The 25,612-nt window shown below is 40.4% G+C and overlaps 1 protein-coding gene across 5 annotated transcripts in view; it reads left to right on the forward strand.

The window, feature by feature from the left end:
- The window catches only part of COL16A1 (collagen type XVI alpha 1 chain), a 272,606-nt gene that overhangs the window by 222,786 nt on the left and 24,208 nt on the right, over positions 1-25,612 (forward strand). For 4 of the 5 annotated variants that reach the window (XM_058196500.1, XM_058196503.1, XM_058196502.1 and 1 more), the window contains 13 exons: positions 541-645; positions 3,520-3,552; positions 6,875-6,949; positions 7,037-7,081; positions 7,536-7,580; positions 11,507-11,560; positions 13,146-13,199; positions 14,448-14,501; positions 16,430-16,474; positions 18,031-18,084; positions 20,240-20,275; positions 21,688-21,750; positions 25,214-25,285. In XM_058196500.1, the coding sequence (XP_058052483.1) occupies positions 541-645; positions 3,520-3,552; positions 6,875-6,949; positions 7,037-7,081; positions 7,536-7,580; positions 11,507-11,560; positions 13,146-13,199; positions 14,448-14,501; positions 16,430-16,474; positions 18,031-18,084; positions 20,240-20,275; positions 21,688-21,750; positions 25,214-25,285 (735 nt within the window). The remainder of the gene's footprint in view (positions 1-540; positions 646-3,519; positions 3,553-6,874; positions 6,950-7,036; positions 7,082-7,535; positions 7,581-11,506; positions 11,561-13,145; positions 13,200-14,447; positions 14,502-16,429; positions 16,475-18,030; positions 18,085-20,239; positions 20,276-21,687; positions 21,751-25,213; positions 25,286-25,612) is intronic. The other variant, XM_058196501.1, reaches the window with a different exon arrangement.

Genomic DNA, 25,612 nt, shown 5'->3' on the forward strand with positions numbered 1-25,612 from the left:
AAAACTGTAAAGCTTCACCCAAGTATTATAGAGTATTATAAATTATTATAAAGAGTATTATAAAGCTGATTTACATTAGAGAGATATGAATGGCTGAATGATAGAAATTGATCGTGTGAAGGTGTGACCCATTCTCTATGATTTCAGAAGATTCATGAATTTTTAGACTGATTTTTAGACTGATGCTAAGATAAATGTTGCCTTATCAGGGAGATGGGTGGTATATAAATTTAATAAATAATCAAACAAAATTCAGCTTTATGTGAAGAAATATTTCCAGGCACAAGAGCCGTTCAGTAGTAAAGTCAATTATCAAAGGAAGTTGTAGGACTGTCCTTCATTCAGCAGGTTCAAGCAGAGGTTGAATGGGCTTCCTTCAGGGAGACTTTAATTTAGATTTCTGCATGAAGCAGAAGGTTGGACTCAGTGGTACTTCTAGAATTATACTCTGCCTGATCCGGTTTATATCTTTAGTTAAAAAATATTCATATTGCAAGTGATCAACGTTATCAGACTTACATTCGTTCTCTTCTCTTATAGGAAAAGTACTGTGGAGACTGCAGCTCCCAAAGCTCTAACGGGATAAAAGGAGAAAAGGGAGATCAGGGGCAACCTGGAGCTCCAGGATTAGATAATTGTGCACAGGTGAGTTACCTGTGAGTCTCTTCAGCCACAAATGATCTTCAGATCTCAGAATGGGAGATCAGTTGGGTTGCAGCAGTTTCCATCTGTAATGCCCACACTTTCAGTCACTGCGTATGTGTGATGGAATCTCCAGCTAGACTCAAGGGAGGCATTAAGTGGAGGCCGAGCTTAGAATCTTTGCATTGCAGAAAGTGGCACTTCCCCAAAACCCCTGAAGTCCATGACTACCTGTAATGAATTTTCTTTATTTCTGGGATCCTAATGCAGGTAGTCTATGACTTACAACCACAGTTCAGCCCAAATTTTCTGCTGCTAAGCTAGACAGTTTTAAAGTGAGTTTTTTAAGTGAATCACTGCAGCTTTTAAGTTAGTAGCATGGTTGTTAAGTGAATCTGGCTTCCCCATTTAATCACCTTTTTGCAACCTTCTAACAAGCAAAGTCAGAAGGCTTCAAAAAGTGATCACATGACCCCGGGACACTGCAGCCGTCATAAATACATTCCAATTGCCAAGTGTCCAAATTTTGATCGTGTGACCATGGAGATGCTGGAATGGTTGTGTAAAAAACAGTCATAAGTCACTTTTCTAAGTGCCACTGTAACTTTGGAGGCAACTAAATGAATGCTTATAAGTTGGGGAGCATCTTTTCAGGTTTCTGGCACTTTCTGCCCAATCGCATTCAGTGCCAAGACGTCCCTCATATCACTATACCTAGAGGTGTATGTTGATGCCTATTTTTCATACAAAAGAAAGTTTGGTATTTCTTGGGCAAGATTATAACAATCTTTTGAACTTTCCCCAAATCCATATTTTGGCCATAATATTCACATATGGATTACTTAAAGAAATGCAGTCCTGATAATTGTATTATCAGGCTTCGATACTTACTTGGGTGAAAGAATGGATTGGCTTGAGAAACAAAAAACTATTGACATTGGAGGGACATGATTTTGAACTAGGTTGGCATGACTTTTTATGGTATGGAAAAAACAAAATACACAGCTATTTCCAAAGACACTATGTTAGCAATGCACTATTATTAGTCTAGGAGAAAATTAAAGAATATTATCTGAAAATACCGGTCTGGCTTTCAACAATCGAGGCACTGATTTATCCAAATGTTATTGATATAGAGAATGTTACCAGATACAAAGATATTTTAAATGAAAAAGGGGAACTTAAAACTAAACAGGAATTGAGTGATCAAGGGATTTAGATAAGATGGTGGTCATATGTGCAGATACAATCTAGATATGAGAAGGATATTTAAATGTATGGTTTAAATAAAGAATTAACAGAATTAGATCAGATATTAACAGGGACAGATGAAAAATTAATAAAGAAAATATATAGCTATTTGTTAAGTATTAAGATGGAAGATGAACAAGTGAAAGAGACAATGATAGTATGGGTTAAAAATTTTGGCCATTCGATTGAGTTAGATCTATGGCAGAAATTATGGGTTAGAAATTATAAACTAACGATGTCTACTGCATACAAAGAAAATCTTTATAAAATGTTTTATTGATGGCATTTTCCACCCGCAAGGTTAGCAAAGATGTTTAAGGATAATTCTGCAAAATGTTGGAAATGTCACCAGACACCTAATTCAAACTATCATATGTGGTGGACATGTCAAAAAATGAAAAAAATATTGGAAAAAATACATACATGGGTGGAAAAAATGCTAAAACAACATATAGACTTAAAACCAGAGACAATTTTGTTGGGCATTTTACCAGACAAGAATAGTAAAGGGAATGTATATCTGATTTTACATGCATTAACAGCAGCAAGAATAGCATTTGCACAACAATGGAAAAGTGAAGAGATCCCAACAGAGGAAGATGTGATTAGAAAAATATTAGAATGTGCAGAAATGGACAAGCTAACACTTATAATTAAGGAAAAGAAAGAAACTGAATATTTTTTGATTTGGGACTTATTTTATCAATGGCTAGCTGACAAAAACAGGAGCTAGAAACAGGGAAATATATGAAAGGATCAGTGATACTAGGAAGATGAGTTAACTTGGTTAAACAAATAGTTTACTGTTATTAATATTAGTATAATTGATATTAATGCAATGAATATTGTTATAAACATTTTTATTATTACTTCCTAAAATGATTTGTACTCGGACAATACAGTGTTCAATTGACATTGGAATTTTTATATGCTATAAAATGAAATAAAAACTTATTACAAAAAAAAAAAGAAATGCAGTCCATTACAACCCATCATAGTCTTTTAGATCTCTTATCTCAGGGGGCATTGCCCATTTGAAGTTGATTGACCTCAAAATTTGGTTTGGTTAATATTTGACTTGGAGGGAATGATGAAACCCTAGACTGAATGATAGATTGTGAATTTTTAAAAATCCAGTAAAAGAGGAATAAAGCACTTCTGTTATCATTGCCAAATAAGCTATTAGATATATCCAGAAGTCATGAGAAGTTGAGTTCCACTTAACGATGGCTTGACTTACTTAAGATGAGATTTCCCAACTAATTGAGGAATATTGGGGATACTGTATCTCCATCAACTTAACCGACCTGAGCAATTCCCTTGTGTGATTCCATAAATACATTCAGGTCTCACATGCTGCCATATATCACAATGGGGAACAAGTTTAATGCCTGGCCCACAATTTATACCTTACCATGATCACAAGAGGTCCTATAACATGCTCCTCAGTTGCCAATTGCTTTATTGGCATCCTGGAAAATATATTTGCTCAAAAGAAAACTTGAGTGGATTCTTCAATTGAACTAGTCCTGCACTGATCAAGCAAATTTAGTATCTGCAGAACTTTAGTGTGCCGTAAATTCTGGACCAGGAATTAAACTCACGATGCATCTCTTCTACTTTCAGTGCCGCCCAGACTTCAATGCAGAACAGCCCCAGGTGAGTAAATCTCTAGGCCGGATCCAGAAGGCGGCAAAGGAAAGATAAAGATGTAACAAATGAATATCACTTCCTTTCTACCAATAATATTCAAAAAACAAAAGCATCCCTATTTCTTCGGCAAATTGACTCGGAGCTCATGTGCTGCTGGGTTTGACCCAACTGGCACCAGCTGGAAACTCCTTAAATTGAAATAGCTTCATTACAGCTGAGAGCGTCTGTACTCAAGGAATCAATTCCCACCAAAATTATACTGGGAATTTGATCTTTCTAAAAACAAGCCTTTTGTATGTGCCTTTGAGATGGTTTAACATTAGTTCTTCTGGAAAAACTGGACTGCTGTTTAAATAAACATTTAATGATTTTTTTAAAGGATATTGGCTATTTACATTTCTGAAGCTCTGTATTTTAATTGTGACCTTAAGTTGGATAGTAGTGAGGCATTGTATTCATTCTTGATAAATTATTATTATTTACTTTCTCTAGCTATCAGTATATAAACACTACAACTATTACTTACTGGTAACACATAAAATAGTAGATATTGTAAGTTGCCAATCTTGAAAGTGGTCTTCCCAAAAGCACAGTTGTGCTTAACACCAAACACAGCCTTAATATTCTTCACCCAAACCATTTCACTCTTTCTCTAAATTTACTCAGTGGCTATGTCCATTCAGCCCTCTTAACCACACCATTTCCAAACTTGGTCAACGTGCTAAGTTGGCATGCATGAACACACATCATTTGAGTAATTAAAGGTTCAATAGCTTTTGTAAAACTAGGGGTTAATCAAACAGAGCACATTGTGTGCATGCAGCCATTGTTGGCGCACCGAAGCTAGGTGACAAGAACTAGGTTTGCTAGAGATGAGAGAAGATAGCTAGATAATGACTATATCCAGAAAATATTTTCTGATGCCAGCTGCGCACGGAAAATGGGAAAAAAAAAAAGGTTCACCCAACGGTCACAAAGATCCAAATGGTGCTATCGTACCTGTATTGCACAAGGATCATGCAAATAATTGAGTGCAGTAAAAGAAACAAATAAACTGTAAATAAGCACCAAACCATTCCAACTAAGCATACTTAAAATCATATGAAATGTCAGTTTTTCTATAAAAGAATTAAAAAGATAAAACAGCTGTTCAAAAGGCTGATTTGTTTTGTTTAGTCTCAGTGCTCAGGAATATTTGTGGACCAGGCATCTCCAAAAGGGGATTTGGTGGGTCTCTAAGTTCAGGACACTCCAGAGTCTGTTAACAGTCATTAATAAAAAATGCCAAATTGTCTAAAGTTGTTACTGAGTTGATATTCTATGGTTGACTTCCCTATGAGTTTTTTAATATTTCCAATCCAGCTGGAGCTGGTGGCAGAAGTGTCTGCAGTCAAAAAACATCAAGGCTACAACTGTATGATTAACTGCATGATGCCCTGTTAGAGTCACAACGAGCAGGTGGCAGTCATGATAAGAGGGCCTCTGTTCAATTTTGTGTTGTGTGCCAGTTACACCCTTTCCTAGGCAGGGAGGCTCTCTGCTAGGTCACTCATCGCAGTGTGTTTTGCATGGGGCTACCCTTGAAAAGTATCCAGAAGCTTCAGCTGGTACAGAATGCGATGGCACGGACAATCTTGGGCACCCAAAGAACAGCACACATAACATCCCTACTGCACAAGCTGCACTGGGCACTGCTCTGCTTCTAGATCCAGTTCAAGGTGTGGGTGATTTAAAGCCCTACATGGCATGGGGCCAGGCTACCTATGGAACCATCATATCATTCTGTCCCACCCAGTCAGGCGAAGAAGATATTCTGTAGTCAGCCAAAAAAAATCTGACAGGTGGGGTCCAGAAAAAGAGCAGTGGTGGGATTTAAATTTTTTTACTACCGGTTCTGTGGGCATGGCTTGGTGGGCATGGCCAGGGTGTGTGACAGGCAGCACTTGGCCTCCTGCACCCCTCTGGGAGCAAAAATGGGCCATGGGGGGGCACCTCCCGCACCCCATTTTGGGCCTAGGAGGCCTCCCTGCACTTATCTGGGAGCCAAACTCAGGTGCGTGGGGACTCCTGGAAGGGGCGGGGCAGGAAGGGCAGGGCCAGCCAGCAATTTTACTACCGGTTCTCCCGAACTGGCCTGAACCAGCTGAATCCCACCACTGCTTCTATGCCATTGACACCCCTCCTCCATGGAAAACTCCCCCTCACAGACCTCTTGAAAAAGTGTAAAAACCTGGGTCTGCAACCTTGCTTGAACTCTCAGAGGAGCATGCGGCCTTGGGGCCTGAAGCCATCGCCTCTTGCAATTACTGTTTTTATGCTTCTAATATTTTATTATATGCCACCCAGTGTTTCTCTGTGAGAGAGACAGCAATTATTAAATATAATAGAGAGATAGCAAATATTAAATATAATAAATGATAAATGACAGACAGACAGATAGAGCCCTGCTCTTATTTAAAATTTCCTATAGGACTTCAATGGTGTGATTGCAGCCACCATCTTTATTTATTTTTTTACTATTACCACCATTGCTGTTGGCTGGTGAGATTAGAGAAATATCATGGAATTGGGATGGTGGGGGGGGGATGAAATTTTTCTTTCTCTGTGTGATTCAGTTAGGTAAGGGTTTTGAGTGTTATTGCAATCTAGGAGCCTGGCAAGCGCATTTAAGGGGGAAAAATGGTTGGCTACCTAACAATCTCCTGGTGTGGCATCTAGCCTGGCCTTCAGAATAGCTCTAAGCCCAGAAATGTCATGTCTGTACTCAACAAGGCATGTAAATACACAAAGCAGCCCTGACAAATTCACTCACTGCATTTACTGTGGGCCAAGGGACATGGAGAAATCCTGTTCACTCATGCAATCAGTCAGAGGTTCTGGCATTTGGTTCCACCAAAGATTGGTCCCTAAAAAAATTTCATTTGGCTCCTTCTTAAGTCATGGAATCTTCTCCCTGGTAATCCCCAGACTTAATCCATGGCTATCCAGCAGTCAATTACATGAGATTTCTTGATGTTTGCTTGAAACAAGCTCAAATGGATGTTCATAGGAGTGGCACGGGTGGAAATCCAGATTTGGATGGAGGCAATTTACTTTAAGGGGAAAAGTGCTTCATTCTCAAGATTTAATCTTAAATAATATTTAAGATTGGCCTTTTGGAAAGCTTTAGAATGAACAGAAGCTCAGGAGGAGGGAGAAATCTGTCAGGAAATGGTGACCACTAGAATTATTATGGCAAAAAAGGAGCTTTCATCCAGCAGAGTTCATCTTGGGTTTAAAAGCTGTTGAAGCTCCTTAACCACTTGAGACATCTTGTCTTCTCTTCCAGCCTGATAACAATAATCCTGACTGTGCTGGAGGACATCCTGGAAGCCCTGGCTATCCTGGACAAAGGGGTGAGCAGGTAAAGTCACCTGGAGAGATCAAGCAGCCAGGGTGCTACTGCAGATCCTTGAATTCAGAAATGAATTTTGTCTTGGCTTCTCCTTAGGGTCCACCAGGCTTACGAGGTTCTCCAGGCCCTCCTGGACCAACTGTGAGTATATCCTTTGAGCCAATTTCTGCTTAGAACTTCTCCCTTAAGCCTTTACCCACTACATCATGTATTAGCATAATCTGATGCCTGTCTAAGAAACATGGAATATAAAGCCACTTAAGGCCAGCCTTCCTCTCAGTGGATGCTTCTACAACTGGACAGTGTTCAGTTGGGTGGCTGCTCTTCACCAAGAGCCCAGCTAATTCTGGTCCCACAAATGTCCTGTTTACTCACCCACACCCACACCCATAAAGTGAGGGGTGGGCCATTGTTTGTTCTCATGGCAGCTATTTGGAGCAGTAGAACTTGGAAGTTTACTCTTGAATTAAGAAGAAATGCATAATATGTTGCAAAGGATTGGCCTTGTCTTCAACCAAAGTTCCCTTGTTTGCCTGTTTTCCCTAGTCCAGCCAATGTGATGACTGAGTGATGACCTCCCTGTTTCTTCCTGTAGGGCCCCCCAGGTTTTCCGGGAATGACTGGCCCACCTGGATTACCTGTAAGAACCGATAAAGCACGCGCTCTGTGCAGTCCTTTGTTGCTACTGTTTGTTTGGCTTCTCATCCTACTTCCTCCCTTCTTCTCCAGGTTCTGGGTCTAATGTATCAGCCAGCCTATTCTCCCATGTGCTACCATCCGGTCTGTAGCTCTTCCTCAGCCTTCCTTCTTACTCAGGGATGCTATCTAGAACTTTTCCTTCAATTAGAACTTTCCCTTCCAATGTTACCTGAGATCAATTGCAATAGAAAGCTGTCTAGTTCCCACAGGCCACACAGGATTCACTTGATCTAGAGAATTCCCATTTAAGGGCAAGCTCTGAGACAGGATCCTTCTTCCACCTTCCTTCAGAAAAGTACACTAGAAGATGCACAATCCCAACTGGTGATGGGATATTCTGGGTTTGGAATTATTTATCAGATAGTGAGAAGACTGATTACTTCTAGACAGCTGATATTTTTCTCCAGAGAAATTTCACATAAAGTAGATTCCAACACACATTTTCCCCCTCAGGGCTTAGCTTATCAATCAAACCCTGGTCACGAATATCTGCTGAGCTGAATCCCTTCAGAGGAAGCAGTTGGACCCAGGTTCAAATACATACCTGAGAAAGAATCTGTGGACTTGAGAGGAAGCTGTCACTTTTCCTAAACTAAAGAGCCTCCCTTGTCATGTCTGTGAGTTGTGCTTCCAGCTCCTGAAGCATCATTGTACCCTCACCTGACCATCACCACCATTCATTAATTCTTTATTCTCATCTCACTAATGACACTGTAACTCCTAGTCTGTGTGATTAATCGCTCCGTGATGTGGCCCTGTCACTGTCTGGTGTCAAGAGTACGTCCAATAAAAGCCATCACCATGTAACCTCAACTAACTCCACCCTGCAATGGTTCATGGAAGCCTCCCACATTTTGGGTGGTGTAATTAATGAAGATTCACTCTTGTATTATAGGTTGTGTAGGTCTTTCTCCACTTAGCAAGAAATTTCAGTTGAGAGTTGCATGTGATGTGGGACTTCTGGATACTAAAGAATCTATGGAGACATCCCTATTGACTGGATGAATGCACAAACTGGGTCCTGCAAGCAACCAATGTTAACTGGAAGCATTGTTTTCTCTCCCAGTCACCAGAATTTCTTAGGGGAGATGGCAAATTGGACTAGTATTTGCATTTAGTAGGAAAATTCAAAATCTCTTTGGGTCTATAGATAAGGAAGTAAAACTGGAGCCTCTCATGGCTAGATTTCTTCAGAGAATAAAGGGAAATGAATAAAATGTTGGCCAAAATTCTTCCCTTGCCAATAGTTTAGCAAGAAAAGTATATGTCATTTTTTTTTTCTAACTTGGCCCTGCAGGTAGAAAGACTTATTTTTCCTACTTTGACTATCTCCAAGTAAGAAAAAATAGTCTCAGTCTTCAAATCCTTCCTTTGTAATTGGCACATCAGAATATGAAAATAGAAGACATTTGTAGGCAGCCTTTGTAAAAACAGTATTTCATAATTGTAGTGCAGAAAAAAACCCACCTTAAGTTAGTAAAAAAGTGGTTGCCTCCTTTCCTTCAACTGCATTCTTCTGTTACATCAGAGGTCTTCAAACTTGGCAGCTTTAAGACTTGTGGACTTCAACTCCCAGAATTCTGGGAGTTGATGTGCACAAATCTTAACGCTGCCAGGTTTGGGGACCTCTGTGTTACACAATGAAAAACCATATTCTAGAAGCATTTTAGGAATATATTATTTGATGCCCTGATAAAACAAAACCCCATTCCTCCTGAATACAACCATTTTATCTTATAATGAACATATGGCATGAATTACTTGCTGAATCTACTAGTGGATCCAGTCCCAGGCTTTGGACCAAACTCAACAGCATCCAGGATGATGAATCAACATAAGAAAAAGGAGGGGAGAATTATCAAAATATAATTCTCTTCCAGATATGTCAATGGGGTGAGGTCAAAAAAAGAAACTTCAGACCATAATTATGCAATCAAAGGCCCATATATAGTTTTACATATGTTGCATAGTTGTGTCTTTTTGACCCATCCTGAGGATACACTGCCTTCTTCAGTCTTCAGCTCAATATAAAAATGAATATTTGCTAAGGAAAGAACATCTTGCATCATTTTTTTATGTTTCATTTTTCTCTTAGATCAGTCTATTTTTGCTAATTTTCATATCTTCAGTCGAAACTTGATCCTACATTACAGTCTGTTTTATAGTTCTGTCCTCCTGATGGAGCTTCATGTATAGTCCTCCTGGTCCTGACATGATTACAGAGGAAAGAGCTGTCTGACAGCGCCTCTGAATGAAAGAATTTATCCAGCATGAGGGGAAAAATTATTATATAGTGGAAGGACCAGATGGGAGTTAGTGAAGAAAAATAGTGATTGGGAATTTACAGTGTTAGAATGAAAAAGAAAGGAAGGAAGGAAGGAAGGAAGGAAGGAAGGAAGGAAGGAAGGAAGGAAGGAAGGAAGGAAGGAAGGAAGGAAGGAAGAAAGAAAGAAAGAAAGAAAGAAAGAAAGAAAGAAAGAAAGAAAGAAAGAAAGAAAGAAAGAAGTGGATAGATGATAGGTAGATAGATCGTCTATCTAAATCAAAGACCAGCAAAATCTGTCTATCTTTGATGGGGGATGGGGGAGGGAGAGATATAGATAGATTGATTGATTTCTGTAACAGGATTGCAACCTAAGATGGATTCCAGTATTTTCTGTGGGAACTAGTCACCAGTACCCATTGAATTATGAATTATGGCTGAATTCTGACTTTAATTTGAAATTGTTGGCCAGGATCAGTAATGGAGGCTGAAGTGGAATCTAATCAGATTCAATGGTTCTTCTGTAAGTAGTAAAGAGAGGAAAACAGTGAATTAATTTGATAATGATTTCATCTTCGCTAGAGCTTCCAAGATGCCAATGCAGGAAATGTGACAGCCAGATAATACCACTCACTTTGCCTTGGAATTTAGATGTATATACTAAAAATTTGCTGATTTTTTTTCTGTACCACATGCTGTTTTGAATATTCAGAGAAAGCTTTTCCTAGATCATAGAAAGAAATCCAAATAGTGTTAGTTCTTTTCATCTAGCAATGTTTCCAACAGTGCTTTGTGGGGATTGGAATATGTCTCCATGGGACAATTAAGACCTTATACAGGTGGTCCTTGCTTACCGACTGTAATGCCCATTCAATATTATAATGCTGTAAAAATTAGCTTTAGCGCCAATCCTCGCATTAATGACCATTGAAACACCCTGCATTCACATGATTGCCATTCAGATGCTTCACAACCAGCTTGCAGTTAGCAGAGTTAATAGAGATGGTAAAAATAAAATTGCAAATGCAATCATGTGATGTTTTGCTTGGCAACTGCAGCGCTTAGGAATGGAGTCTCCATTTTGGTCACTAACTGAGGACTATCTGTATTTGGAATAAAATATAAGTGTGTATATGTGTGTGTGTGTGAGAGAGAGAACATTTGTGAATTTTCTGTCCTCTACATACTGCCCAGATCATGATCCAAATCCATTTTGATTGTGCCTTGTCTCAATTAGCAATGTTGTGTGTGTGCCCAGAATTGCTGCTGCAAACATGCCCTTCTAAAACCTGACTAATCAGATGTCTAACCCATCAAAACTGTGTGAATTCTATTGATCTGTAAGCCTAGAAAAAGCTATGGAAAACTGTGTTCCAGATGCTGATGGTAGCTTTCCAGGCACCAGTGGTTAATTAAGGAAGTGGTGACTACCTCAAGACTACTCGATACTTATGCTGTATTCCTATTTCTATAACTTATTCTCCATCTGTTCCCAGCCTGTTCCCAGGTACATAGCTAGAGAGGCCACCCTCGCAACTGTGGTTCAGTTAAATGGGGGAGGGCAGAAAACCTGAAACATATCTTGTATCTTTTTCTTTCCAAAGGGACTCCAGGGTGAACGTGGGGCGGCTGGATTCCCTGGATCTAAGGGAGAACCAGTGAGTGTTGGATCCAAACTGATAATTTCAGAGAAGCCTTGAGCTTGTTGATGGAGACCTGTTTTCTCCAGCGTGGCTCTCTACGAATCAGTTGAGACTGCAACTTGTCTGCAAGATGCTAGGTTGGAAAAGACAGGTCTGAACACCCTTCAATGGCATGGCTTAGAAGACTGATGACTGATGACAGGCCTCATGGATGGGTGCAGTTGAGATTGATTGAGAACATTTTGATGTGATCACGAGTCCGAAGGCCTCAAATAACAAGTTACAGATGATTTGAGGCACGAGCTGGAATGCCCCATACGGATGGTGGAAAATCGGAAAAGTATTTCGCTTGTAATCAACCACAAACAGATGATATCAGATCTGGAAAATCTATAATTAGAGGTTGTGTCCACAAGCATCCAGCTGTTGTTGGGCCTCTGATTTAAGTGCATCAAATAGATTCTTCTAATTAGCAGTAACAAATAAATGGAGAACTCTAGACACATTTATTTCCTCTGAAGATGCCATGGAAGTGACAATATTCCACTGTGTTCTTCAAAAGGGTCCCTCTCTGCCTAGAGGGGGGGAAATCAAACAAGGGTGCTAGCAAATGGTGGAAGGGAGGACATTTAAATGGGTTGGTGAAGAATATCTCCTCGTCTTCTGAGCAGTGAGGGCATTGTAACTGGCCACATTAAAAACAGAAGTTATTTTGTAAAAACACTTGGTACATGCTATCAAAATGCCTAACTGTCCACTAAAAGTTAACAGTCCCAATTTAAACTGTTGATTTTAGCCTGCTTAATGATAGGAAGGCAAGACCAGATAAGCCAGGAAAGGTCTAGAGAATGTCTTAGCATGTTTAAGATTATTACTGAATTAATCTGTTTAGGGTTTGCACAGTAGGAGCTATGAGCTGAGTGAAACCACCAACTGCCTCCAACTCCCCTGAAGTAAAAGCTTAATGTATTGCATCAAAATAATCAGCAACTTCTTTCTCTCTCTCTCTCTCTCTCCCTCTCTCTCTCTCTCTCTCTCTCTCCTCCCTCCCTCCCTCCTTCCCTCTCTCTCTTTCTCCCCCTTACTTTGGTGTTTCTCAATCTTGGCCATTAGCTGTGGCCACTAGTTTCCCTTCCAGGCTGGGGAATTCTGGGAGTTGAAGTCCATACGTCTTAAAGTGGCCAAGGTTGAAAAACATTGGCTTAGTTCCATGATTGCAATATTAATCTAAAACATTCTAGATTTAATCTGATCTAGATCTAAGAAATTCTAATCTAGTTGGAATCCTCATTTGACCTGAAAGGTCGCAGTAAAAGAGAATGGCTGTCCACCCCTTTATTATTCTGACTGAGGACTTGACAAGATGATCAAGAAGGGCCACCACTCTATGTTCAAGGAATTTAAGCACAAGGACACAAATTCTGCTGCATATTGCAGAAGGGGTTAAATGAGAAAAGGAAGACTTGCCTGCCATGTTCTAGCATCGACCTGAACATCAAAATGGAGCTGTGCAGATGCCATAGAGAGCTGGTTCTGTCAGGTTAACTTGAACCCTCAATCCTAACCTGCACTGAGATGTTTTCAATGTTCTTCTCTTCAGGGTCCTCCAGGTCAGCCTGGATATCCTGGATCAGTAGGACCCCCTGGGCTCCCTGTGAGTATGACCTATCTTTGTATCCCTTCTTTCTCCTAGATCTCAAGGCGGGGTGTGTGTGCCTTGTAATCCCTCTTCTAATTTCTCCCCACTGCCACAATCCTGTGATGACAGTTCAGCTAAGCCGTAATGACCCTTTTGGCGCTCAGAAGGGTTTCAAAATCTGGCTCTGCCGGTTGGTTTAGGTGCTAATGGGAGTATTCCATGTTGAAGGTGGCTGGTGGACTGAAGAGGCCACCACTGAACAGATCTTGTTTTGTGTTTCTCATCTTTGTATCTAGTTTTTTAAATATTTTAATATTTATCATTTTAATTGTAATCCACCCAGAGTCAGTTTGTAGAGTGAGATGGGCAGCATATAAATTCAATAGGTAGATAGATGATAGATGATAGAGATCATCCTGGGAGTTCCATGGCTGCTGATGGGCCTGGACCTGAGTTTCCTAGCTCATGCCAGAGCGATGGGCTGAGTGGCTACAATAATGCCTTGCTTTTTGGACATAAGAAGGAACCCAGTGCCACCCAAAAATCATTTTCTAAATCCCCAAAAAGACGTTGGGTGGTCATCAGTTGCCCACAGTGGAGCAGAATTGCCTTGTAGAAAAAACAAATTCAAAGACTTTCTTCTGACCCAAAGTTTGCTCACATTTCTCTTCTTCTCATTTGATTCTCTTAAGAATACAGTATATCCTCTTAAGTCCCTATTGGATTTTCACTGCATGTAGGGGAAAGTGTGAAATGTTCAGGTTTTATCTTATATGTTAATTTTTTTTATCATTTTTAGAATCAATATTTGGAAATCTAAAATGTTGGTTTCAAAAGCAGAGTTTGCCAATCATTGTTTGACCTTTTATACAAAAAATATTTGCAGAACTTTTATTATTTTATTAGAAGAATGGAAGAAAGAGGGAATTCTTGTGTCACTTGACAAGCTTTGGCTGTTATTAATTGCTAGTTTAGTGTAGTGGTAAAAGCACCAGGTTAGAAACCAAGAGACTGTGAGTTCTAGCTCCACCTTGGGCACAAAGCCAACTGGGTGACCTTGGGCCAATCATTTCCTCTTACCCCTAGGAAACAGAGAATGGCAACCCAAATGGCAAATTACTTCTGAAAAACTTAATCAAGGAAACTGCAGGGACACGTCCAGGGAAATTCTGAGAATTAGAAATGATTGAATGGAAGTGGGGGTGGTGGAAATTGCTCTTACAGTATTGCTGACAATATTCCTTTTTCATTTTTATGTATTAGGGCGCCAAAGGGGAACGAGGCTATGTTGGGCCCTCAGGAGAGAAAGGAGAATCGGTAAGTATCTGGAAGGGGGTTTATCTTAAATGTCCTTTCTTGTCATCTTTTCAGAGCTCATCCTCAGAAATTGGGACATTTGTGGCTGGGGAAGAGCCTTTTTTTCCCTTTATAACCCTCCTCCCATTTTTGCAAAGTTCTCTCCTATCTTTACAGCTGCAAGTTATATCCTCAAAGGCCTTTTAAAATATCATTGGTATACATTTTATTCCATAGTAGCTATATCTGCATTTTTAAAAAGTGTTTTAATTTATTGCTTTAACTGTTTAACATTGCTGTAAATCACCCTGAAAGTAGAAATACGAAAGGGCAAAAAATGCATTAAGATTCATATTAAGTTAGGTAAATCTAAAATACCTTGGTGAGGTAAGCTGCCGTACTTTAAGGGCGTTGCTAAACAAAGGGTTTTAGTGGCACATTTCTCAACAATGATACCTTGAAGATGTGTGGATTTCAACTGGCTGGGGAATTCTGAGTGTTGAAGTCCACATATCTTCAGGCTGCCAAGATTAAGAAACACTGTTTTAACTGAAGCAGATTTCCTAGTTATCAAACAACATTCTGACCAAAAGCCTGCAATTTCATAAGTTCTTGATGTATTCTTCTTTATCATTTCTGTGGATAAGGAATTTCATGACATGATAGCTGTATTCCAGTACTTGAGGGACTGTCACAAAGAAGAAGGAATTGATTTATTCTCCAAAGCACCTGGAGGCAGGACAAAGAAGCAATGGGTGAAGATCGTTAAAGAAAGATCCAGTTTAGAACTACAGAGAAATTTTCTGACACTGAGAACAATTAATCAGTGGAATAGCTTGCCTACTAGAATTGTGGGTGCTCCATCGCTGGAAGTTTTCAAAGATAGACTGGACAACCATCTGTCTAGAGCAGTATGAGGTCTGCTGCCATGAGCAGGGTGTTGAACTAGAAGACCTCCAAGGGCCCTTCCAGCCCTATGATTCTATGGTAGTCACTCTCTCTGAATCTAACAAACCAGGAAAGTTAACCTCAAGTTCAATCCAAAATAAGTTATGGAGAAGAACAAAGTTCACAGGCTGGCACCTTGCATGCCAATGTGTCCCCTGCCAAAGAAAAGGAGAATTGTTCCTTTCAATTTACCCAGAAAAAACAGATACTTAAAGGAACTAATTAACAGCACTAATTTTGCCACCCCGTCATTTCATCTGGGCCCAGATGAATATGTGTGGGAAGAACTGAAAGGAAGGGAAGGTAGGGACTGGGTAGGACTAGATCACCAAGAATCAAAAGAGCTGAGATCCACCATGGGCTCATTCTCTACTGAAATAGGCTGATGGGCTGAGAGACCCAAGGGCTAGTTGTCTGAAAGTGTTCTAATTCCAAAGACCATCTTACTCAAATTACTGTAGATTAACCTTTCCAAGCCTGACCCTTTTTAGGAATGTTTGCCACAACATCCACCATCTCCTGCCAGCATGTAATTCAGAGAAAAACAGATCTACAACAACTGACTATGGTTCTTTCGTTTTGGATTTTTTTAAAAAGAAATTTTGAGGTTCCCCTGGCAGATTTTACAGATCAGTTTTGGAGCCTTTTGCATGTAAACAATTTTATGAGTATCTCAGTAAGGCATAACTATCTGTGGAATGTTCATTAATGAGGACCCATAAATCATATACCTACTCTCATGAATGATGTCAAGGCTCTTGTAATTTTTATTTATATATTAGATTAGATTTATTAAGTCTGCAATTTAGTAAATAAAAATAATAAACAGGTTTATGGAATTGTGTACTTGTTCTTTTTAAAACTGTCTTACTCTCTGAAGTCATTATTGTTAGATCAACAATTGCCAGCTCAAGAGCTTATCTCCTCCATTCCATCCTTCACTATGATCATTCTTAATTTCTAGTAATGCTGCTGATGAAATGTCTCCTTTTGCTCTCCAGGGACCCCCTGGCATAGATGGACCTATAGGACCCATAGGACCCTCGGTAAGCTTACCAGCTCACTTAATGTATGGCATGAAATGACTTATCAAATAGACTAGACTAGACTAGACTAGACTAGACTAGACTAGACTAGACTAGACTAGAATAGACTAGACTAGACTAGACTAGAATAGAATAGAATAGAATAGAATAGAATAGAATAGAATAGAATAGAATAGAATAGAATAGAATAGAATAGAATTTTATTGGCCAAGTGTGATTGGACACACAAGGAATTTGTCTTGGTGCATACACTCTCAGTGTACATAAAAGAAAAGATACATTCATCAAGAATCATAAGGTACAACACTTAATGATAGTCATAGGGTACAAATAAGCAATCAGGAAACAATATCAATATAAATCTTAAGGATACCAGCAACAAAGTTATAGTCATGCAGTCATAAGTGGGAGGAGATGGGTGATGGGAACGATAAGAAGATTAACAGCAGTGCAGACTTAGTAAATAGTTTGACAGTGTTGAGGAAATTATTTGTTTAGCAGAGTTATGGCATCTTTGGTTGCAACCAAGGCATCCGGTTGCTGGAAATTCTGGGTGTTGTAGTGTGGGAGATCTTGAGGCCTGAGCTGCAGCAAGCTTTGCCTTTGGTAGCAAATGATTTGATGGGAAGTTATTTATGTTTTGGAAATAACAGGTTTGATAGGTCTTGCCTTGAAAGGTTTTCAATCTAAAAATAGGCAGCAGTCAGAAAGGAAAGGATGGTATCAAAGGTTGTGTATCAGAGGTTGAGTAAACAGGGTAAGCTTTTGTAAGATAGATAGATAGATAGATATACATATATACATATATATATATATGTATATATATATATGTATATATATATATATATATATATATATATATATATATATATATATATATATATATATATATATATATATATATATATATATATCATGTGTGTGTGTGTGTGTGTGTGTGTGTGTGTTTTCTGAGGTTTCCGCGGGTGTATATATGTAGGTCTTTGGTTATTCGGGTTTTCTCCCGCATAAAATTTGCTCCCAGAAGCACGAAGCTGAAGCCTGAAGATGACGAATGAGACTTTGTCGAAACGTCGCCAAGACACTTCCAATTTTACACGGGAGAAAACCCAAACAACCAAAGACCTACATACAAACACCCGTGAAAACCTCAGAAAACAAATATATATATACATATATATATATATATAACAAATATATATATATATATATATATATATACACTTGTTAGCATGTTTGAGAATGCAGGAAGGGAATATATTTTGTGTACTTTATATATGATCTGGGTCATAGCTTTCACTAAGGAGGTGACCCTGACTCTGGAGTTCATCACACCATGATGGTGGTGAGGGCTCTGATTATTTGAACAGTTCTCTAGATTCAAAACTGCTTTACAAATTGAGAAGGAGCATGTCAGGGACAAAGGTTCCAGATTTCATTCATTCATCATCATCTAAGCCTGTTAGACACTGGCTAACCAGCCCAGGGAGAACTTCAAGTCTGCAGTGCAACAACTCCAGGCAAAGAACACCAATGTTATTCTTTCATTGCATCAGGGTCCCAGAGGAGAACGGGGATTGCCAGGCAGCTCAGGAGAAAAAGGAGACCAGGTAAGATATTCTGGGCCAGGAGTGTTCCACTCCGGAAGTGGCCACCACATGGAGCAATGTACACACAGGCTACACGTACAGAGTGGGAGGGTGTCCTTCTCTTTTGGCACCGCAATAGTGTGCCTGTGCCTCGCTGCCTTGAGTGTTGTCTCCTCTAGCCTCTGCTAGAGGCTTGATCTGGAGTGCTAGAAGGAGTGTCTGCAGGGCATGGTCAAAAGGTTGAGGGCAGCTAGGCTGGTGCAGTCTGTTTTATTTTATTTATTTATTTATAATCCAATTTCTATACCGCCCTTCTCCCGAAGGTCTCAGGGCGGTTTACAGCCGTATTAAAAACACAAGAGTACACATAATATAAATAACAAATTTAAAACACATTTAAAACGAATGTTTAATTGGCCAATTTACTAAAATGGTATATATTTATGTCAATTGTCCCACTGGTTAGACAGCAAGAAAAACTCCTGAGATATTCTTTTTACCAAGAGTATGCCTTTACTGAAAAACCCATATGGGTAAAGAAGTAGAAAAGCCAGTTTTAACAATTTGGTGCGCAAACAACATAGCAAAACTTTCCCATTTTCTCCCTGGCCCTGTCCATGTCCACCAATCATTTGTACTTTCCTTGCTCTAGGAACAATCTGCCTGCCTCAGACATTCCCAGCCGATGACCTTGGGGTGTTGGGTTTGTTTCCAGTTAGCACATTTGCATTCTACATTTCCCTCCCGAGCCTCCCTTAGATTCCAATACCTTCCCTTTCTCCTCCCATTACTATTGTCTGATTGCAAGCGAGACTGCATAGCGAGTCAACCATAAGAAGTTTTTCATGCTGCATAACACCCATAAAAAATGGATATAGCTTTTATAGCCCCATCATGGTCACCATCTTGACTGTTTTGGTCATATGGGTAGTTCTCAACTTGTGACCACAATTGAGCTCTAAATTTCTTTGCTAAGTGAGACATTTCTTAAGTGAATTTTTCCTCAATTTATGACCTTCCTTGTCACGGTGAATCACTGCAGCTGGTAAGTTAGTAACAGTTGTTAAGTGAACCTGGCTTCTCCATTGACTTTGCTTGTCAGAAAGTTACAAAATGTGATCATATGACTTAGGGATACTGTCATAAATATGAGCCAAGCATCTGAGGTATGATCACGTGACCTTGGGGATGCTGCAATGCTTATAAGGTGTGAAAAATGGCCATCAGTCACTTTTTCAGCGCTGTTGTAACTTTGAACAATCACTCAAAGAATCATTGCAAGCTGAGGACTACCTGCACTTGTGGACACCTCTGAGTCTTAGTTTGCCTCATCTTCTTGCAAAAAGCAACGATTCTTGGTAACTAATGTAGAAGATAAAACCAAAAATATGTCTTGTGGTTCCCCTTGTGACATTCTCACAAAACCTCTTAGCAAAAGTCACCACTCTAATGAGCTCAAATAGCTGTTCATCTCTTGTACTACTTTGGATTGAGTACCGTTTCAGCCTCAACCTTCCCCATCAAGTTTAGGGTCCTGACCCCATAACCTCTTGGGGTAGCATCCATCAACTGATCAACTAACCCACAGTACTAAGGATTGGAATCTATGTTCCGTCCGTCCTGGTCCTTTCAGGGATCTCTCCATTTGACCGGCATGGCTCTTATTTTTCATCAAAAAATGGGAAAACCTGATTTTTAAAAAGTGCCGCTGGGGCACAGGAGATCCTCTTTTCCTGATGTGCATCTTTCCAGTTTGGCAGTTTAGATGCTTAAACTTATCCATCCAAGAACTGACCAGGCTTAAAAACTCCATAGAAGGTTTTTGTAAATTCCTTGTCCTAAATGCCACTGAGCAATATCCAAAAGTTTTCCTTGGTAAAGGAGAGAGGAGGGGAGGAGAGGGGAAAGTAAGGAAATCCTTTAAGAGTCTGATGGCACCTGAGTAAATAATACAGAAATACAATAGTTATTTGTCCTTGCCACCTTCTGAGAGCTTTTTTCCTCTTCCCATCTGCCCGGAGATGTCTCTGTAGTCTTCCATCCAAAATGCTAATCAGGTTTTACTCGCCGTAGCTTTTTCAAATCAGCCCAGCTTGCATCGGGGGGAGGGGGGGGCTATTTTGCCTATTTATCTTGAGCACTGCTGGATATTAATCTACATTTATTTTATTCACAGGGTTTTCAAGGCCAACCCGGTTTTCCAGGGGCACCGGTAAGTTTGGTACATCCCAAAATATTTTGTCCTGGAGTGTCGGGTCTCCTTAGACAATCACACTTATAAAATGTCTGTGAGTTGCAACATTGCATGGCCATAAGGAAAGAGTTATAGAGCTTCTTCCAATAGATCCCAATGACATTATTTAAGATTCTGTTTATGGATAAGACCCCCAAGAGAAATCTGTTTAAGAAGAAAAGCAATACTAGTGTGAGAAAAACAAATGTACTAATAAAAGAGAATATTTATAGCACAGAGTTGAACTTTGGGCTCCTTGGTGGTCTCTGAGCTTGGCTGTTTTCTTTCATGACCCAACTAGGTAACATCATCAGAGCACTGACAATTAGAACGATTGGACAATTGGAAAGACTTGCCTCCAGAGGTTGTGGGTGCTCCAACACTGGAGGTTTTTAAGAATTATTTGTCTGAAATGGTATAGAGTTTTCTGCTGGAGTAGGGGGTTGGACTAGAAGACCTCCAAGGTCTCTTCCAACTCTGTTATTTTGTTATTCTGTGGGTAATGAAGCATCTTCAAGAAAACAGCCAAGCTCAAAAAACAAATGTCCCATCCTTTCTCTGGCAGTACAGAAATGGAAAAGATAGACTAAAAAATTAACTTTCCACAATCTTCCAATCACCTTTCTCCAATCTGATGCCATCCAGATATGGTTTGGACCAGACAGGATGGAAACTGGTAATCCAGCATTGCTGGAGGATATCAGCATGAGAAATTCTGCTTAAAGCTAACCAAAGACACCACCTGTAAAGACTTCATCAGATCTTCATAGAACCACACAACTTTCTGCCCATGTTCTGACCTAGGCTTCCTTATCTCCCTTGGAATGCTGCCAGAAAACTAATTGCTAAATGCAGGACAAGGCCAAACTTGGCACAGGGTCAAACAGAACTTTTCAAAGCTTGAACTGATCAGATGAAAAAATTGCTTCCTGCAAAAGCTCACGTCCCGTTCGCTCCTCTTTTATGTCTTATGGGAGGGGCCAATCATTTCCAAGCCTTACTCCCAAGTTGACCCTGTTTTCTTAATTGTTCCTGTCTTCTGGCAGCTCTGCGTATGTGCACACTGGGAATATGGGCATCCTTTTCACCACAGTGCATAGTCTCACATCAAAATCTCATTACAACATGAAGCACCTGAGCTGGCTGAAATCTCAGAAGCTCCAAAGTTAGATAATGAGTAAAAATAGTGGGGAGTTTTGGTTTTTGCAGAGCTTCGGTTCCTTATCTATGATAGGCTATAGAAATGTATAGTAGCCTAATTCAGGTAATTTAGACATATTGCAGAATCCCTGCTTTGTCCTACTACAAGATTCCATATTAAACTGAATAGAACTTTTCTTACTAATGTAGCATATTTAGTGTTCTGAAGTCATTGCTGACATCTTTTTTAGGGTCCTCCAGGTTTTCCAGGTAAAGCAGGACCTCCTGGACCTCCTGGACCCCCAGCCGAAAAGGTGAGCGACCAAAGTCAAATCTTGAGGGGAGGGAAGATAGATGAAGGCAGGACCCATTTTGCAAGAAGCAGGAAGAATATGAATATTCCTGCCCACCCAATTTCAATGGGAGCAAAATGGCACCAGCCTTTTTGTCGGCATTCTCCTTCTCACAAAGAAACTGTTTGAGAAAGATGCATCAAGGAGATTACATATATTAAGGGATAGTTGAGCTGAAATGATATGGTAGTACTTCTGTATAAAAGCATGGATGCAGCATGTTTCTAAAAATATATTAGGGAAAGTTGCATACAAAACCATACACATAAGGTGCAAACAATTCTCTTACAATTGATTTTCTTGGAGGTTGTTTTTTTTTTTTTAGCTGTAAAATATTGACAGAGGGAAAGAATGCATGGAAATCCGTGTGGTTAACCCAACTGTAGACTTAGTGCTCTTATAAACTGTTGGGGAAAAGGAATTCTCTGGGTTCCTGGGCTTGGAGAAGAGGGGTGGGTTATGGCTTCCAAACTGGAAGAACAAGGCCAAAAGAAACAAAACATGAAGATCAATTTCCCTGCTGGCCTTGAAATGTTATACCAATTGCTGAACTGTTACGGCTACAGAAGCAGCATGGCTTCCTCCTTTGTCAATCATCCCTTCCTTCCTTCTTCTGCACTTATCTGCAAGCAAAATTGGGATAATGACAGCATTGGCTCTGTGTCTCCCTTCCCCTTCCTCTATCTCTGTAAGAGCAGCACTCCAGATGAAGGTCCATGTGGGAAACCCTCTTCTGTTCATGAGCTTTTCCTGGAGGTTATATATAAGTACAGTGGCAACTAAAAAAGCCAATGCAATCCCAAGTTGCATTAACAGAGGAATAGAATCAAGATCAAGTGAGATACTAATACCATACTATAAAGCCCTAGTAAGACCACACCTAGAGTACTGCATCCAGTTTTGGTCACCACACTATAAAAAAGATGTTGAGGCTTTAGAAAAAGTGCAGAGGAGAGCAACCAGGAAGAATGGTTGCAGGAACTGGGCCTGGCTAGTCTAGTGAAGAGAAGGACCAGGGGAGACACAATAGCTATCTTCCAATATTTGAGGGGCTGCCACAGAGAGGAGGGGATCAAGCTATTTTCCAAAGCACCTGAAAGCCAGACAAGGAATAATAGATGGAAACTGACCAAGGAGAGATTCAACCTAGAAATGAGGAGGAACTTTCTGACAGTGAGAACAATCAACCAATGGAACAGAAGTTGCCTTCGGAACTTGTGGGAGCTTCATCACTTGAGACTTTTAAGAAAAGATTGGACTGCCATTGTCAGAAATGGTGTAAGGTCTCCTGCTTGGGTGGGGGGTTGGACTAGATGACCTATAAGGTCCCTTCCAACTCTGTTGCTCTGTTTATCTCTCCCCAAACTGCATCTAAAATGCTGTTCTTGCAGTCCTTTAATACCTAGAGCTGAACAGAAGGAAGCAACAAAGAGAGACATAAAAATACTTTGCCTCCACTAGTTCAAGTAATCCTCAATATTGCAACCATTCAAAGTTTCAGTGGCCCTGATTGAAAACAAGTGACTTATGACCAGTCCTCATACTTACAACCATCACAGCATCCCCACGGTCATTTGATTAAAATTCAGGTGCTGTGAAGGTTGTAGTGCCCCAGGATTGTGTGATTCACCATTTGTGACCTTCCCATTTAGCGAAGTCAATGGGGAAAACCAGATTCGCTAAATGACTGGTTGATTCACTTAGCTGCAGTGATTCTCTTAACAACCATGGCAAAAAATGGGCATGATTTGGTAATAACCACCTTGCTTAGGAGTGGAAATTTTGGTCCCAATTCTGGTCATATGTCAAGGACTGCCTATGCTGCTTTCCTACTAGGTACAGGAACCAAGAGACCCAGCCATGAGAAATTTAAGGGCAGAAGAGTAAAAAGGCATGAATTGTCTCATCCATTCACATTCTCTATCTTTTATGAAAGCAGTTGTGGGGAAATGAAGGCTCTTCTTCCCCCAAAGCTACAAGTTCACATATTACTACTACAGCTTGCTAGCTCTCTGTCCAACAAGACCATGGGTGAAGGGGGGAGCAACCTCCAGAAGAGCAAGTGGGGAACTGGGGTCTTTTGCTCAAAGGTGGAGTTTCCACTGGGATTCATAGTAAACACATACTACTAAAGGCAGAGCATTTTATCTTTGTGTTACGGGTCATGGGAACTCTTTCTGCAGATAAAAGGCTGGATGGAGAAGGCATTGGCAGCATGGATCTGAAAAGAAGCTCCTTTGAGAATGCCAAGGGAAAAATAGCTGTTGGGTTGCAACAGGGAAAAAATTAGAAGTAGGGTGGGGGGGGGGGCGTGGGATCTGCCAATTGCTGGCTTTTACTGACATCTGCTGCGTTTTCTCAGGACTGCAGCCTGGAGATTTTGCTTGGCTCCTGGGAAATAGAAAGAGGCATTTTGAAGGGAAGTAAACCTGGAGCCTAATTTAAGAAGGATCGTCTATGGAGATTTTCAATCATTTAAGTCATAGTTGTCCTCCAGGTGCATTTTTCCAAAAAGCAGCTGGATTTTCTTTGGGTTTTTTTTTTTTTCCCTTTGAAAATGTTTCAATTTTCATCCAAAAAACTTCTTCAGTTCTGACTGAAGTTCTGTCAGAACTGAAAAAGCTTCTTGGATGAGAAGTGAAATGTTTTCAAGGGGAAAAAAACATAAGAATGTCCAGCTGTCTTTTGGAAAAAGCCCCTTTGGGTTAAAGAACCCAACATTGTGGGGTTCAAATGGGGCCCCTCTCTTATGCAAAACATAACTTTAACTTCTCCCAGAAGCAGATCAGCTTGTCCAGGGAGTGGGACATTTTCCAGTAAAGGAAGCCAACTTGTAAGCTGCCTACAGGAGATGGGCAGCATAAAAATTTAATACAGGTAGTCCTCGACTTATGACCACGATTGAGCCCAACATTTCTGTTGTTAAGTGAGACATTTGTTAAATGAGTTTTGCTCCAGTTTTACAGCCTTTCTTGCCACAGCTGTTAAGTGAATCACTGAAGTTGTTAAGGTACTAACCCAGCTGTTAAGTGAATTTGGCTTCCCCACTGACTTTACTTGTCAGAAGGAAGTAAAAGGAGACCACATGACCTTGGGAGACTGCCACCGTCATAAGTATGAACCAGTGGCCGAGCATCTGAATTTTGATCACGTGATCAATCAAAGATACAAAGGTTATAAGTATGAATAATGGTCATCAGTCACTTTTTTTCAGTGCCATTGTAAGTTTAAATGGTCACTAAGTGAACTGTTGTAAGTCGAGGACTACCTGTAAATATAATGGAAAGGAAGATGCATGGGAATCTAATCGCATTTCTCCCCAGGCCAAACTGTGTCCTTGGCTTCTCCTCCTTTGCTCTTCTTCCCCATGGCAGCCAACAGCAGCTGAATCATTGAAAGGGCTTTTCTTCTCTACTTTCTGCAGGGCAGTGAAGGGATGCGTGGGGTTCCTGGCATGGCTGGTTCCCCTGGACCTCCAGGACAACCTGGACTACAAGTAAGTAGACTGGAAACACAATGGTCTAAATCAGAGTTTCCCAACCTTTCCGGCTTTGCAGACCCGCGGGGGGGGGGGGTGGAGGGGAAGGGGAGAAGAGATGGTTCCATGTGAGCAGTTGGTAATCGTGCACACGCACTGGTTCATTTGCATGAGCGGCATGCATGCGTGACCACCACTTGTGCGCATGCAAGTGGGGATGCGTGTGTGCTCACCCACCATTTCTGCAGCCGGTTGCAAACAGCTGATGGCCCACTAGTGGGCTGTGGCCCAGAGGTTGGAACCCCTGGTCTAAATCACCCTAAAATGAAAGTGAGAAGACAGCTG

This window comes from Ahaetulla prasina, chromosome 10 (genome assembly GCF_028640845.1).
Source record: "Ahaetulla prasina isolate Xishuangbanna chromosome 10, ASM2864084v1, whole genome shotgun sequence".
NCBI classification, from domain to species: domain Eukaryota; kingdom Metazoa; phylum Chordata; class Lepidosauria; order Squamata; family Colubridae; genus Ahaetulla; species Ahaetulla prasina.